The following is a 14035-nucleotide window of genomic DNA, read 5'->3' on the forward strand; positions in this document are numbered from 1 at the left end:
TCTCTACTTTAAAGAGTCCTCTCCTGCTGATGTTCAGGTGTATATCAGTATGTAGTGTCTCTACTTTAAAGAGTCCTCTCCTGCTGATGTTCAGGTGTATATCAGTATGTAGTGTCTCTACTTTAAAGAGTCCTCTCCTGCTGATGTTCAGGTGTATATCAGTATGTAGTGTCTCTACTTTAAAGAGTCCTCTCCTGCTGATGTTCAGGTGTATATCAGTATGTAGTGTCTCTACTTTAAAGAGTCCTCTCCTGCTGATGTTCAGGTGTATATCAGTATGTAGTGTCTCCATGCTTTAATGTTCAAAAAGCTCTTTATTGTTCTCATACTGCCTGTGCTGCAGCACCTCTTTTCACCCTCTGTCTGAAACCAGAGCCCCAAGCGACTGATTTTAGTCTTTGCAGACCATTTACATGCACAAAAACGTGGGCTTACCTTCTTCAGGCGTCCGCTCTTGGTTCCCACGAAGGCCACGCAGTATCCGTTGTAGACGTACGAGGTCACAGAGGTCATGCGGTCCCGGGTCTCGGTGTACAGAGTGTGACCGGTGACCAGCTGGGACCCCCCGAGGGGCTGGTTGATGTCCAGACCGCAGAACGAGTCGTCGATGGGCACCGGCTGCACACAGAGGGGAGATAAAGAAGCGTGAGTCACAAGCTCCTCCAACAATGCAGAATACATATATATATGGTGAAATAAATCAGATGAAGGCGACGGTTGGGAAAATACTGAATGTCCTCTTCCAATATGAGAGTCCACATGATAACAAAGGTATCAACTGTAGCTGTGTACATGACAGGATGTATGATTACCTAGAAGAGCATCAGGACTGTTTGAGGCATATGATAGCTATGTGATTAACATGATGATTCAGCCTCTATGGAGATAGACATATGACAAGCATGATCATTTCTGACGTGGAGCTAATCTGAAGTAAACATTGAATACTGCTTTCTATTCCTCCATCTTGTGACTGTGTAACTCCCTCTCTTGGATATCAGCATGTGAAGGACACTGTTCAGGAATTAGTTGATGCTCTGTGTGTGATGACTACTTCCATTCTGGAGAGGATCACAAATACATGGATCCTGAGATTGAAGCTCAAGCCGGGGACCAGTGATTATTAACATTTTTAAGTATTCAGTCAGAGAAAAAGTCAGAATTTTGAGATTTTTTTAAAAAAGTCAGAATTTTTTTGATTTATTGAGAAAAAGTCATATTTTTGAGAAAAAGTCATATTTTTGAGAAAAAGTCAGAATTTTGGGGAAAAGTCAGAATTTTTGAGAAAAGTCAGAATTTTTGAGATTTTGAGAAAAATACCAACGAATTCTCTTTTTTTGTTTTGACTACTTCCATTCTGGAGAGGATCAGGAATACATGGATCCTGAGATTGAAGCTCAAGCCGGTGACGAGTGATTATTAACATTTTTAAGTATTCAGTCAGAGAAAAAGTCAGAATTTTGAGATTTTTAAAAAAAAGTCAGAATTTTTCGATTTATTGAGAAAAAGTCATATTTTTGCGAAAAAGTCATATTTTTGCGAAAAAGTCAGAATTTTGGGGAAAAGTCAGAATTTTTGAGAAAAGTCAGAATTTTTGAGAAAAAGTCAGATCTTTGAGATTTTGAGAAAAATACTAACGAATTCTCTTTTTTTGTTTTGACTACTTCCATTCTTGAGAGGATCAGAAATACATGGATCCTTAGATTGAAGCTCAAGTCGGTGACCAGGGAGATTTTTTTAACAGCGACAGAGAGGCAGAGCGTGGGTGGAAGTGTTGTGTTGCAGTTTGAGAGTCGGAAACGAGGGGTGAGGCAGGTGAGGGGGGGGGGGGGGTCAGAGCGAGGTGAGTCTCCGCTCGGCAGACATGTTTCAGCTCCGCCTGAATAACTCCACCTTGCTCTCCTCGAGGCTCATTACCCCGGCCTCTCATCACACTGTGCACGAAGACGCTGGCTGCATGATAACACCGAGAAACTGAGATATGCATCTGAGCCGGGAGCCGTGTTTACCTTTTCATTAGCAAATAATCACCGCCATAAAGTCTCATTACTGCAGTTGCTGGGAGTGATTGTACCGCATTTCTTTGATAGTGAAAGCTGGATGCTGCAGAGTGTCTCAGAGTAAAGGTCTGGAGTTGAATCAGGTCACAGAGACAGAGACAGTGGCCTCAAAGTGCCATGTGGAGTCAAAGGAGACGGCCACACTTTATCTAAGCCACACTCACACTGCAAGCCGTAGTGCTGCATTCAGATCATCTGCATTTCTTTGCTGTCCTTTAAATATCAAATCCAAAAGGGACGTGATAGCTTTTCCCAACCTCTTACTAACCTACTCAATATGTGAATTGAGAAAGAGGGAGACATATTTGATTACAGGGCTCACAATAAGGATTGCCCGCTTGCACAAAGCAAGTCAAATGCCAAATATGAGTTCTTCAAAAGATACAAATAGGAATAGTTGAGCCATCTCACTTCCTTCTTTTCTTTAGTGAGAGTTAGCGTTGGCTCAAGCTAAAAGTTTAAAGTTTAAGATAAAGCTATCATCCTGATAATCCCGTTATATGTTATCCACTACTCCCCGAGCCTGTATATATATATATATATACTGTATATATACCCCCCTCTCTTAATGCCTGCGCTGTATATTATATCAGTCTCTGCTGAGTGACACGTCCTCTGAGACATCCTCTCTCTACGCCACGGCAGTAAAGCCTGTCTTTACTGCACAGATTTCATGAGCGGAACAACAGCAATATTGCTGACAGGAGACAATCGCCTCCGCTCGTACAGTCCCTCCTCCCCCCCCCCCCCCCCCCCCCCCCTCTTCACTTCATGGCTTTCCTCGTCCTAAAATAGCTCAGAGTGCCGTGCTGCAGTATTTAAAACATGCACTCCATTCTCTTATGCTCGTCAAACTCCTTAAAGCTAGTTTTAAACATGCAGATCAGACTGAGCGATGGGGAGCAGACTGAAAGGCTGCAGCTCTGTTGGGACGCAGAGCATTTGCTGGTGATTATATCTAGATTGTTTAGATGATGAACGCCTGGCAGACTCAGATCCCCTGGAGTCCCTGAGCTTGCAGGAGTTTTTCTCGTACACCTACTTGGTGTTTTTTTGGCTTCCCCCTGCCTTATCGTAAAAAGATCTCCCCAGCAGTGGAGAACAGTCTCAGATCTGTAGCCGAGACTAAAATAGACCCTGTGTGAATAATCCTTATCGAACAACACGGTATTTAATCTATGCAAGAGAACGAGTTTTCAACATAATCCTGTAAAACAATAACACAAAGATTGCAGTCTTCTGAATGGATGCATTACAGGATTCCTCTCAATACGATAATAATGAGTTGAAAGGGTATAAGCAGAAAGCGATAGGATGACGGCGTCAAAAAGAGACACAAGGAGAAGGAAACCCATCATGGCAGAGACGCTGTGAGTCTCCAGATGGCAGCAGGCTGGACCATCAATCTTTGATTGGCTGCTGTGTCTGAATCCCAGCCTCATGTACACTCAGAGGAACGTGTGCAAAAGGCAACGCGAGCTGAGTGTGTAATTAAGGCTTCCTGCTGTTAGAAGCGGACCACAGGAAAGGCCCAGGTATGTGTGATTTACTTAAAGAGGACCCAGAAAACACACACCGTCTCTGGGGTCGATCTCACCTCATGTTTGCATGGATCTGAGGCTCTAAAAATACCGCACAGTGAGGATGGGGAATATGTTTATTCAAGAAACACAACATGTGGAACACTTTAAAGCCGCCACACTGTGCGAGCGGGGGGGATTCAACAGCAAGCGGGCGACGTGAGCATGGCTGACATATCAAGTGGGTAAATGTAATTTGTATAGGCTTTAAGAGTTCCTCATCCATTGACTTGTATCTGCATAATCCATATTATACTGTGGCTTTATTGGCTGCTCACTGAGCACGAGGACATGCTCTGTGTTTCTTATGGATGTGGGTACAAGAATACATGCAAGAAAAAACGGTGTTCTTCAAGATTTCACAGTGAGCAGTTGATAAACAATAATATTTGTGTGGATAAGAGAAACTCTCGCTGGAGGGAACACATGGATTTGAGCCTTTGCAGACCATTTACATGCACTAAAACCTATAACACACACAAGAAAGGGAGAACCCCAAAGAAATCATACTAGGGTTTCTCATAGACTTCTATTGTCATACTGTGGCTTTAGTGGCTGCTCACTGAGCACGAGGACATGCTCTGTGTTTCTTATCTCTGGGAAAAGACATGAAAAGTGTGTGTTTCCTCGGTGTGTAATGTAAAAGCAGTTATTGTCAGTGTGTGTGCAGTGTGTGTGCAGTGTGTGTGCAGTGTGTGTGCAGTGTGTGTGCAGTGTGTGTGCAGTGTGTGTGCAGTGTGTGTGCAGTATGTGTGCAGTGTGTGTGCAGTGTGTGTGTGCAGTGTGTGTGCAGTGTGTGTGCAGTATGTGTGCAGTGTGTGTGCAGTGTGTGTGCAGTGTGTGTGTGCAGTGTGTGTGCAGTGTGTGTGCAGTGTGTGTGCAGTATGTGTGTGCAGTGTGTGTGCAGTGTGTGTGTGCAGATTAGAGTGGGAGGGGCAGCTCTGCAGGTCCACAGCACACTGAGATGATTGGGACTTCTTGTGGAAAAGGTGCTAATTTAAACTCCCACAGCTAGGTAGCAATGTCATCTGCATACACTCCCCCCCCCCCCCCCTTCTCCTCCTGTCAATCACCTCTGACATCGTGCTAATGGGGAATGTTCTGATTTTAATAAGAGTGGTCGATCGAGTGACCCCGGGGGGATTAGCAACAAAGGACGCTGATCAGTGGCTCTCATCCTAGTAAGGGGTATCATTAAAGCTAACACACCCACACACACACACACACACACACACACACACACACACACACACACACACACACACACCCACACACACACCACACACACACCACACACACCACACCACACACACACACACACACCACACACCACACACACACACACACACACACACACACACACCACACACCCCCACACACCCACACACACACACACACACACCCACACACCACACACACACACCCACACACACACACACACACACACACACACACATCATTAAGTCTGAATATTCCTAAATTCCTATTAGCAATTACAGCATGAAAGCACAGAGGACAGGACTCTCCTGGGATCGGGGGGAATCAAGAAACTTAATTCTCCTTGACAACATGCAGCAGATACATGGCCTTGCTTTACACCATGTATCCCCCCCCCCCCCCCCCCCCCCATTACTACTTTATCTGGTTGCATTTGTTTGTATTTAGCTCGAGGAGATTTGATGGCTTTGATGGTGGTGCAGAAACACATTCCCCTGTCCTTCATATCTCATTGAAATGCACTGGAAAGTGGACGCTCTGTGATATCAGAGCCGCAAAACAATTTGACAAAATCACATGTAGTGTGTGAGTCATTTGATAACAGACAGAGTGTTATCCGAAGCGATGAAGAGCGTTTAACGGAGGATTGCTGTGTTTATTTTCATTACAGCACACGCCCTCAAAAACTCTAAATGCTTCTCGGCTCATTGAGAAGTTTTGGTCATTCCCAAACTGCTCGAGAGGGGAGGAAACAAGAAGGGGGTTTCTGCTCCATTCAGGGTCCTCTTGCCTCTCATTGGTTGAAAGCTGATTCAATCTCGGACAGAAAACAAGTCTATGGGATCTCACTACACGCTCAGTTATCTGTGCAAAAGTCAACTGTCGGAGTGGTGACATATCCCAATAAGCCACGTGCAAAATGCATATTTCATTGTATAGGTAATAAATAGTATATGTGACCCCATTCACACAACATTAATCCTTAGCTTTGAGTTAAATAAAAGGACATTTTTTGAATTATTTTGACTAGACTTTCACTCTTTTTCTCAACATTAATTTGACTGTGATTTGCTTTTTCATGAACTCTAACATTAAAGTTGTACTCGTAAATCTGCTGGTATTTATTAATGTATTTGTATGCATGGCCAATATAGACCTCATCACACAATGTTAATCCTTAGATTTGAGTAAAAGTAGAATTTGTGGACCATAAAATACGTCTTTTTCTCAACATTTATTTGACGGTGATTTGTATTTTAGTAACGTTATAGTTTTACTGATAAATGTGATTAATCTTTTTGTATGCACTGTCCTTGTTAAATAAAGACATCATAATCAGAGGAACATATCTGAATGGATTATCACAGACTGGTGTATGTAAAGGTTTAGTCAGGATTCAGTTTTGACACCAAATATGCTATACATGTAAATAAAACATGTGATCATTATGTCATTTTTGTGGCATTTAGATAAAACAACACCTTATTCCAACATGTAAACATTCAGAAACAGGTGAAATGACTGCAGGAACTCACCGCCTTGGTGCACTGCACGTCCTTCCCCAGCAGCCAGTTGAGCTCCAGGTTTCCCTCGCCCTGGTAGCAGGACTGCAGGCGCTCCTTGATGCGAGCGTTGATGTCTTTGATGGTGAACACGCAGAGCGCCGAGTCGTCTGGCGGCCGGTGGAACTGCTTCTGTCCCTTCGAGAAGACGGTGAAGAGCACGTCGTCCGTGGCGCTGATGTTGAGCGAGGCGGCGAGGAGACGCCCCGGCTTTCCTAGGTTAGCGGCTTGAAGCAAACGGTATTCCACGCCGTTCTTCACACAGCCGATGGGTAAGGAGACGTAGGAGTGGAACTTGCGATCGTCCTTGCAGAGGCGGACGATGCGCGACGTGTAGAAGAGGTCGTTGTTGGAGCCGCTCGATGACATGCTGTTCTCCGGCGTCTCCGGCTGCACCGTCAGGAAGTAAACAAAGCCGCCGCTGGCAAAGCCGTACACGTAGTAGATGTCGAAGTGAGACACCAGAGCCAGAGTGTCCGACGGGATCTTGATAAGCGAGGACACAAAGTCGGTGTGCATCTCGTAGTCCAGCATGTCCGAAGACTCTGGATCCCGGGGCAGCTTCCGACTGGAGATGGTGGGAAAGTAGTCCTGCTTCCCGTCCACCGCGGTGCCGATGAACAGCGTGCCGTCCTGGCCCTGCGACGGCACGATGACGCCGTACATGGTGCCCGTCTGGTTCACGCTGGAGAGGTAGTGCTCCTTCTTGTGGGACGGCTCCACTAAGATGAAGAGGTCGTCCAATCGGAGGAGTTTACAGACTCCCTGGTAGAGGCTGCCGCACGCCAGCAGCCGGTTCTGGGAGTAATCGATGAGCAGGAGCTTGTTGACGTTGTTGGTGGAGACCAGGGGCTCGGAGCAGGGCTGGACGATCAGGGGTGGGTAGCAGGCCTTGTTGTCGTCCTCTGGGCCGGTATCATGTGACACCAGGAGGGTCAGGTTGCCCGAGAGCTTGTAGACACGGTTAACGGCTCCGATGTAAAGCGCACCTGTTGTCTGGTGGACCCTCAGGTGGTTGAAGAGCCAGTCCCGACGCTCAGGGTGGAAAGTAGTGAATGTTTGCCCAGTGCAGAAAGCGGGGGCCACTAAGAGCCAGAAGCCAATCAGAGTGGCTAACGCTCCAACTTTAGGGTCCGCTGATAAAGTCCTGCGTGAAGCCCGCCGGCCCTCCATGATTAACGGCTCCGCGAGGAAACTGGAAGCAGAGAAAATGGACGATGGGAAGAAGCAGAGAGGGGAGCTTTGCCTTTTTTGTTCTGAAGGCTAACGTGCAGGTCAAATCTCCACGGGGGTCTTCACATGTTTCTGGAAAACAAAACAAAAAGAAAAGAGTGTTAGATATCACAGTATGACTAAACATCCTGCGGAGGAAACACGTCTGACTCAAGTGGAAAACGCTCTTCATTAGCTTTCACTGTTGGAAGAGGTCAGCGGTCATCCTCAGTGAGGCGATGAGCTGCAGAGGAGACAATGAGAGGAAACCATAACGCTGCCGAGGACCCGCTGGACAAAGAGAGGCAGGTTACAGGAACGGAAATGATCCTGACCTGACTCACACTGACTCACACTGACTCACAGTGAGACAGCACTCTAACAACTCAACTCCACATACAGCCTGGGAGGAGTCTTTGCAATGACTCATCAGACTTAAAGAGGCCCTATTAGGCTTTTTGGGGGGTTCCCTTTCATCACTATGTAACACTTGCGCTTCTATTGGCTAGCACTCCAACCCATTGTACGTAATAGGCTAAGAGGCAGGACATCTCTAAGCAGGTTGACCAATCACAACAGAGACGACCAGTTAACCAATCAGAGCAGACTGGGCTCTGGTTTCAGACAGAGGGTGAAAAGAGGTGCTGCAGCACAGGCAGTATGAGAACAATAAAGAGCTTTGTGAACATTAAAGCATGGAGACATGTAGAGACACTACATACTGATATACACCTGAACATCAGCAGGAGAGGACTCTTTAAAGTAGAGACACTACATACTGATATACACCTGAACATCAGCAGGAGAGGACTCTTTAAAGTAGAGACACTACATACTGATATACACCTGAACATCAGCAGGAGAGGACTCTTTAAAGTAGAGGCACTACATACTGATATACACCTGAACAGGAGCAGGAGAGGACTCTTTAAAGTAGAGACACTACATACTGATATACACCTGAACATCAGCAGGAGAGGACTGTTTAAAGTAGAGACACTACATACTGATATACACCTGAACATCAGCACGAGAGGACCCTTTAAAGTAGAGACACTACATACTGATATACACCTGAACATCAGCAGGAGAGGACTCTTTAAAGTAGAGACACTACATACTGATATACACCTGAACATCAGCAGGAGAGGACTCTTTAAAGTAGAGACACTACATACTGATATACACCTGAACATCAGCAGGAGAGGACTCTTTAAAGTAGAGACACTACATACTGATATACACCTGAACATCATCAGGAGAGGACTCTTTAAAGTAGAGACACTATACTGATATACACCTGAACATCATCAGGAGAGGACTCTTTAAAGTAGAGACACTATACTGATATACACCTGAACATCAGCAGGAGAGGACTCTTTAAAGTAGAGACACTACATACTGATATACACCTGAACATCAGCAGGAGAGGACTCTTTAAAGTAGAGACACTACATACTGATATACACCTGAACATCAGCAGGAGAGGACTCTTTAAAGTAGAGACACTACATACTGATATACACCTGAACATCAGCAGGAGAGGACTCTTTAAAGTAGAGACACTACATACTGATATACACCTGGACATCAGCAGGAGAGGACTCTTTAAAGTAGAGACACTACATACTGATATACACCTGAACATCATCAGGAGAGGACTCTTTAAAGTAGAGACACTATACTGATATACACCTGAACATCAGCAGGAGAGGACTCTTTAAAGTAGAGACACTACATACTGATATACACCTGAACATCAGCAGGAGAGGACTCTTTAAAGTAGAGACACTACATACTGACTAATTCAAGCTTAAGTTTCTAAACTTGCAACACCCTGTTCTTAAGGAGATACATAATTAACATTAGCACATTATCATGACATAAAAGAGAGCCCTGATGTTGTTATTTGCATGCTTAACAAAAAATATTACTTTGATTTCAATCTTAAAAGATCTTACAATAAAAATAATGTGTGACCATATCCTAACCATGAATACATATTTGGATGAAAGCGCCGAAAATCGAACAATAACACAAGAGTGAGGACTAGATAAGCCCCTCTAACGAGCAAACAGCTGAAACGGTTGTCTCTCAACACAGTTATCTTTTGTCTCTTTTCTACATCCATCTATAAAAAAACATACATCAGGCTCAGTCTGCCATTCATCCCTCCGACTCTGAGCCACAGAGACCGTGAGTCCGTCCCCAGCACTTCATTATCCCGGCCAGTGGAAAAGCTAGGCCTGGATCTTATTACTGGAACAAAGTGAGAACAAATTGGAGCCACTTCCTCACACACCCCCATCCCCTCCCCTCGCTCTGTGCTCTTTGAGGCTTTCTACAGAAGTCTGAACCTTTTAATTCTTCTAAAACATTTCTATTACGTTCTTTATTATCCTTTTTATGCTATTCATCTCCTGCTGACACGATTAGAACCGTAAAGGGATTAATCTCCAGCGGCACAACAATCACGTTTTTAATCTGCACACCTCCTCCGTAGAGTATGTTGCCTCGTTCTTTATTATAATCAGAGAGCTCCATCAGAACCGAGCGTCGGAGGGTTAACATGTGGAGACAATGGCAGAGCATCCCAAAATGAAGTATGATTAGGCGTAGCGATCCAACAAGGGTAATTACCGCGGAGGTAAGCTGGGGATCGGCACGGGGACGCCGGGGGGGGGGGGCTCAGCGTGTCAGAGACGGACCTGCATCGTTTGTCACGCTTTCCACATTTGCATTTTTTTCCGGCAGTGGGGGTGCAGGGAATCAAGGGTGAGAGATGCGGCGAGAATTAACAAACACTTTGAGATAGAAGAAGGAGAGCAGGGCAGCACGGGTTGGAAAAATAACTAATTAAGAATATTTGACTGAAGTTGCAACTGTGATATGATTTGCAATATTGGAGGAAATGATTATATTAAGCTAAAATATTCTTATAATCATTTCAATTATTAAAGGGGCACTATTCTGCTCATTTTCAGGTACATCTCTACTTTAAAGAGTCCTCTCCTGCTGATGTTCAGGTGTATATCAGTATGTAGTGTCTCTACTTTAAAGAGTCCTCTCCTGCTGATGTTCAGGTGTATATCAGTATGTAGTGTCTCTACTTTAAAGATGAAACCCCCCAAACAGAATAATAGGGCCCCTTTAAAATAACCACATTGAGGATTTAAACCAAACGAGGTTATTTTTGTAAGTCTGTCTACTAATGTGTGTAGGGTTTGGACTCTCTTAGTCCATACTTTGATTTTGATTAAAAAAAACATGATTTATCGTGCAGCCACTTCAGCCACTTTTGGAGGTTTGATTTGCTGATGTGTGTCTGCCCTTTCGAGCCCTTATTCCAGACTTGGTAATGACCTCTCGACCCCCCCCCCCCCCCCCCCCCTTTTGATCAACGGGTGCGCTAGTCAGCTCAGACTTAAATATAGACCCTCGGGGAGAGTATTGATCCAGGCGTCCATAAACACGGCTCCTAAGGCCCAGTCAAGCTGTTCCAGGCGTGTGTGAGGCGCTCCGTCCCAGAAGCACTTTATTAGCATGGTCATAAAAGTGCCATTGCTTCTGAAAAAAAGCAGAAAGCAGCCCCCCCCCACCCCAACCCCCCCTCTCGTACAGCTGCCTGCACGCTGCCATGCTCCTTTGTTTGAGTTTGTACATGCTAGATGTGCAAAGTGGATCCCTTTGGAGGTATAATCAGCCTCCTGCTGAGCCAGCGCTCTGCACAAGCCCCGCAGCCTTTTGCCCTTTAGAGCTCCCGCTACACCCCCGCCCCTTAATCGTATGTGTGCATACAACATTTACTCCCATCCATCTTTCTCTTCCTCGCCTTTTTCCTGCCTCTCCTGCCCCTCAGATGTATGCATGGGTCCCTCATGTTGGGGCAACAGCTGCAGAGGCAGCGACTGCACGCTGTAAATAAAGGTTATCCTTTCATACAGATCCAGGAAATGTCTTTGTTTGAAGTGATTGCATGACCAGCTCTTTGTTGCACTTGACAGACACTCCTCTGTGCCGAAGAAGAAGAAGAAACAACGCCGCATCAGCCTTTCAACGCTTCCTGTTGTTTATGACGAGTCAGAATTAGCGAGAAGCAAATTAACATATAAATGCAACCAGGAGTGATTCATACTGAGACTGTTACCCACTGACCCAGAAGGACAGGAGGGCATGACTGAGGGAAAGTCAGCACATTACCTCAGCAGTGTTTGAACACACAGAGAACAGATGTCATCAGAAAACACATCCTGTTTCTGACAAACTGTCAACAACTCAAGCGTGTTACATGACATAAGAATATAAAGAATCCTCAGGGTATCAGGATCATTGCTGGTGCGTTCCCATCCTCATCCCACAGTCTCTTTGGCAGACGTGGAGGCAGGGAAAGAGAGAAGAGAGACTCACATTCCTGCACATGCACAGGCTGTGATCATGGCTCGGAGGAAAGCCAGGTTTTTTTTTGTGTGTAGCAAAACTTCCCATACATAATGAACAGTCAGGCACACAGAGCGGTGTTTTGGCACGCTGTTAGCCGCGAAGCTTCTGAGCGCTTGTTCAACAAACCGGTCCCTGAGAGGAGCTGCATTGTGTCTGATTATCTCGTGAAAAGACGCAGCAGAAAGCTCCAGAAATGAGAGAATATGACCTGAAGAGCTTTGCAACCCGTGGCTTGAACAGAGCCAGAATCTGGATTTAGGAAGTGTCCTCTGGATCAGAAGCAGCTGTCAAACCTCTGTGGCCCTGCAACAGGAAGCAGGTCTTTTCATTTGTATTCTCCCTCTTCGTCACCATAAAGCTTCTTAACAATGCAAGCCACATGTCCTTGATCTCTCAAATTCATATTTACAGCAATTGTGCCGCGAAAGATAAAGAACATAAACCAGAAATCCGTTTACGCAGCTATAAATCCATTGCTGTTGGATGGGAGAAGAGGAAGAAAGAAAAAAAGGCAGATTGTGATTTCACGCCTTGGATTAATGCGTTATTCCCTGAGTCATTAATGTAAAGCGTGAAATCCTAATGCTTTAAGGAGAAGTGATACACTGCCAATTAAAGAGACAGCTCGGAACACAACAAAAATCAACAAACGTTTTGCTCATGGACCTGGATGTTAGGAGGGGTACTGGAACCCATTCATTGATCATGTTAATCCATAATCCTCATTCCGATATCAGCCGCCACCGCTTTCTACTTCTTTAAGGTCATGCTACTATTTACATGCCCCCCCCCCCCAGGATACATGACTGTTATATTGATACTCATATCATTTTTTATTTTGTCATGTATTTATAACACACACACACACACACACACACACACACACACACACACACACACACACACACACACACACACACACAACACACACACACACACACACACACACACACACACACACACACACACACACACCATGTATACATCACTTCAGGGGACATTACATTGACTTACATGCATTTCCTGGAGACTTATCCTAACCTTAACCAACACATGCCTAAATCTTACCCTAACCAAGTCTTCACCCTAAAATTAATGATTCCCCTTATGGGGACCTCCATTATGTCCCCATAAGGGAGGCGAGTCCCCACACGTGACTGTGTAAACAGATGTAGGTCCCCACAAGTATAGTAATGCTAGGACACACACACACACACACACACACACAAACACACACCCACACACCACACACACACACACACACACACACACACACACACACACACACACACACACACACACACACCACACACACACACACACACACACACACACACACACACACACACACACACACACACACACACACACACACACACACACACACACACACACACACACACACACACTTTTTGTTTTCTTTTTGGCACCATGTATATTTTGTAATTTGTTATTTGTCTTTACTTGTAAATGCCCCGTACTGTCTTCTGTGTATCTGTGACACTGTACTTGTATGCACTTGTCTTGTAACTCCTATATCACTAAATAAAGAAAATACAAAAAGAGGGGTAATCTCCTTCTTCTTCTATAGGAGCCCATCAAACAGCCATTAGACGAAGAGGTGAGTCCATTAGTCTTCTCTGTGTGAGGAGCAGAGATAATGAGAGACTTTCTCCAGTTGTTGAGTTGGAGTTATATTTATACTTCCTTTGTCTCAATAGGAAATGGAGTCCTCTGTTCCAGTGCCAGCTCCCATCCGTCGGCTTCCAAGAAAAAGCAAAGTAACACCCTCAGAAACCAAAAGCATCTCCCTCCGCCTGCTGGGATGCTGCTGGAGCCTTTCCGTTGTGCTTAATGTTTCAAATGCCATCACATTAATGGAGGAAACTAGCTCATAAAATCAGATTAGAGAGTCGCTGCTTCTGCTGCACGCTCCCTTTTATAATCTGCTTTGTTTCTCTGC

At 45.1% G+C, this 14035-nt stretch overlaps 1 protein-coding gene across 1 annotated transcript in view; it reads right to left on the bottom strand.

The window, feature by feature from the left end:
• Window positions 1-338: 338 nt before the first annotated feature.
• Window positions 339-14035, bottom strand: part of plxna2 (plexin A2) — a gene marked incomplete at its 3' end in the record, with an annotated part of 41407 nt that continues 27710 nt past the window's right edge. The window contains exons 2-3 of the mRNA XM_034132837.1: window positions 6394-7725; window positions 339-618 (exon numbers count right to left, since the gene is read on the bottom strand). Of these exons, the coding sequence (XP_033988728.1) occupies window positions 339-618; window positions 6394-7593 (1480 nt within the window). The remainder of the gene's footprint in view (window positions 619-6393; window positions 7726-14035) is intronic.

The sequence above is a fragment of the Trematomus bernacchii genome, unplaced genomic scaffold (genome assembly GCF_902827165.1).
Source record: "Trematomus bernacchii unplaced genomic scaffold, fTreBer1.1, whole genome shotgun sequence".
Classification (NCBI taxonomy): Eukaryota; Metazoa; Chordata; class Actinopteri; order Perciformes; family Nototheniidae; genus Trematomus; species Trematomus bernacchii.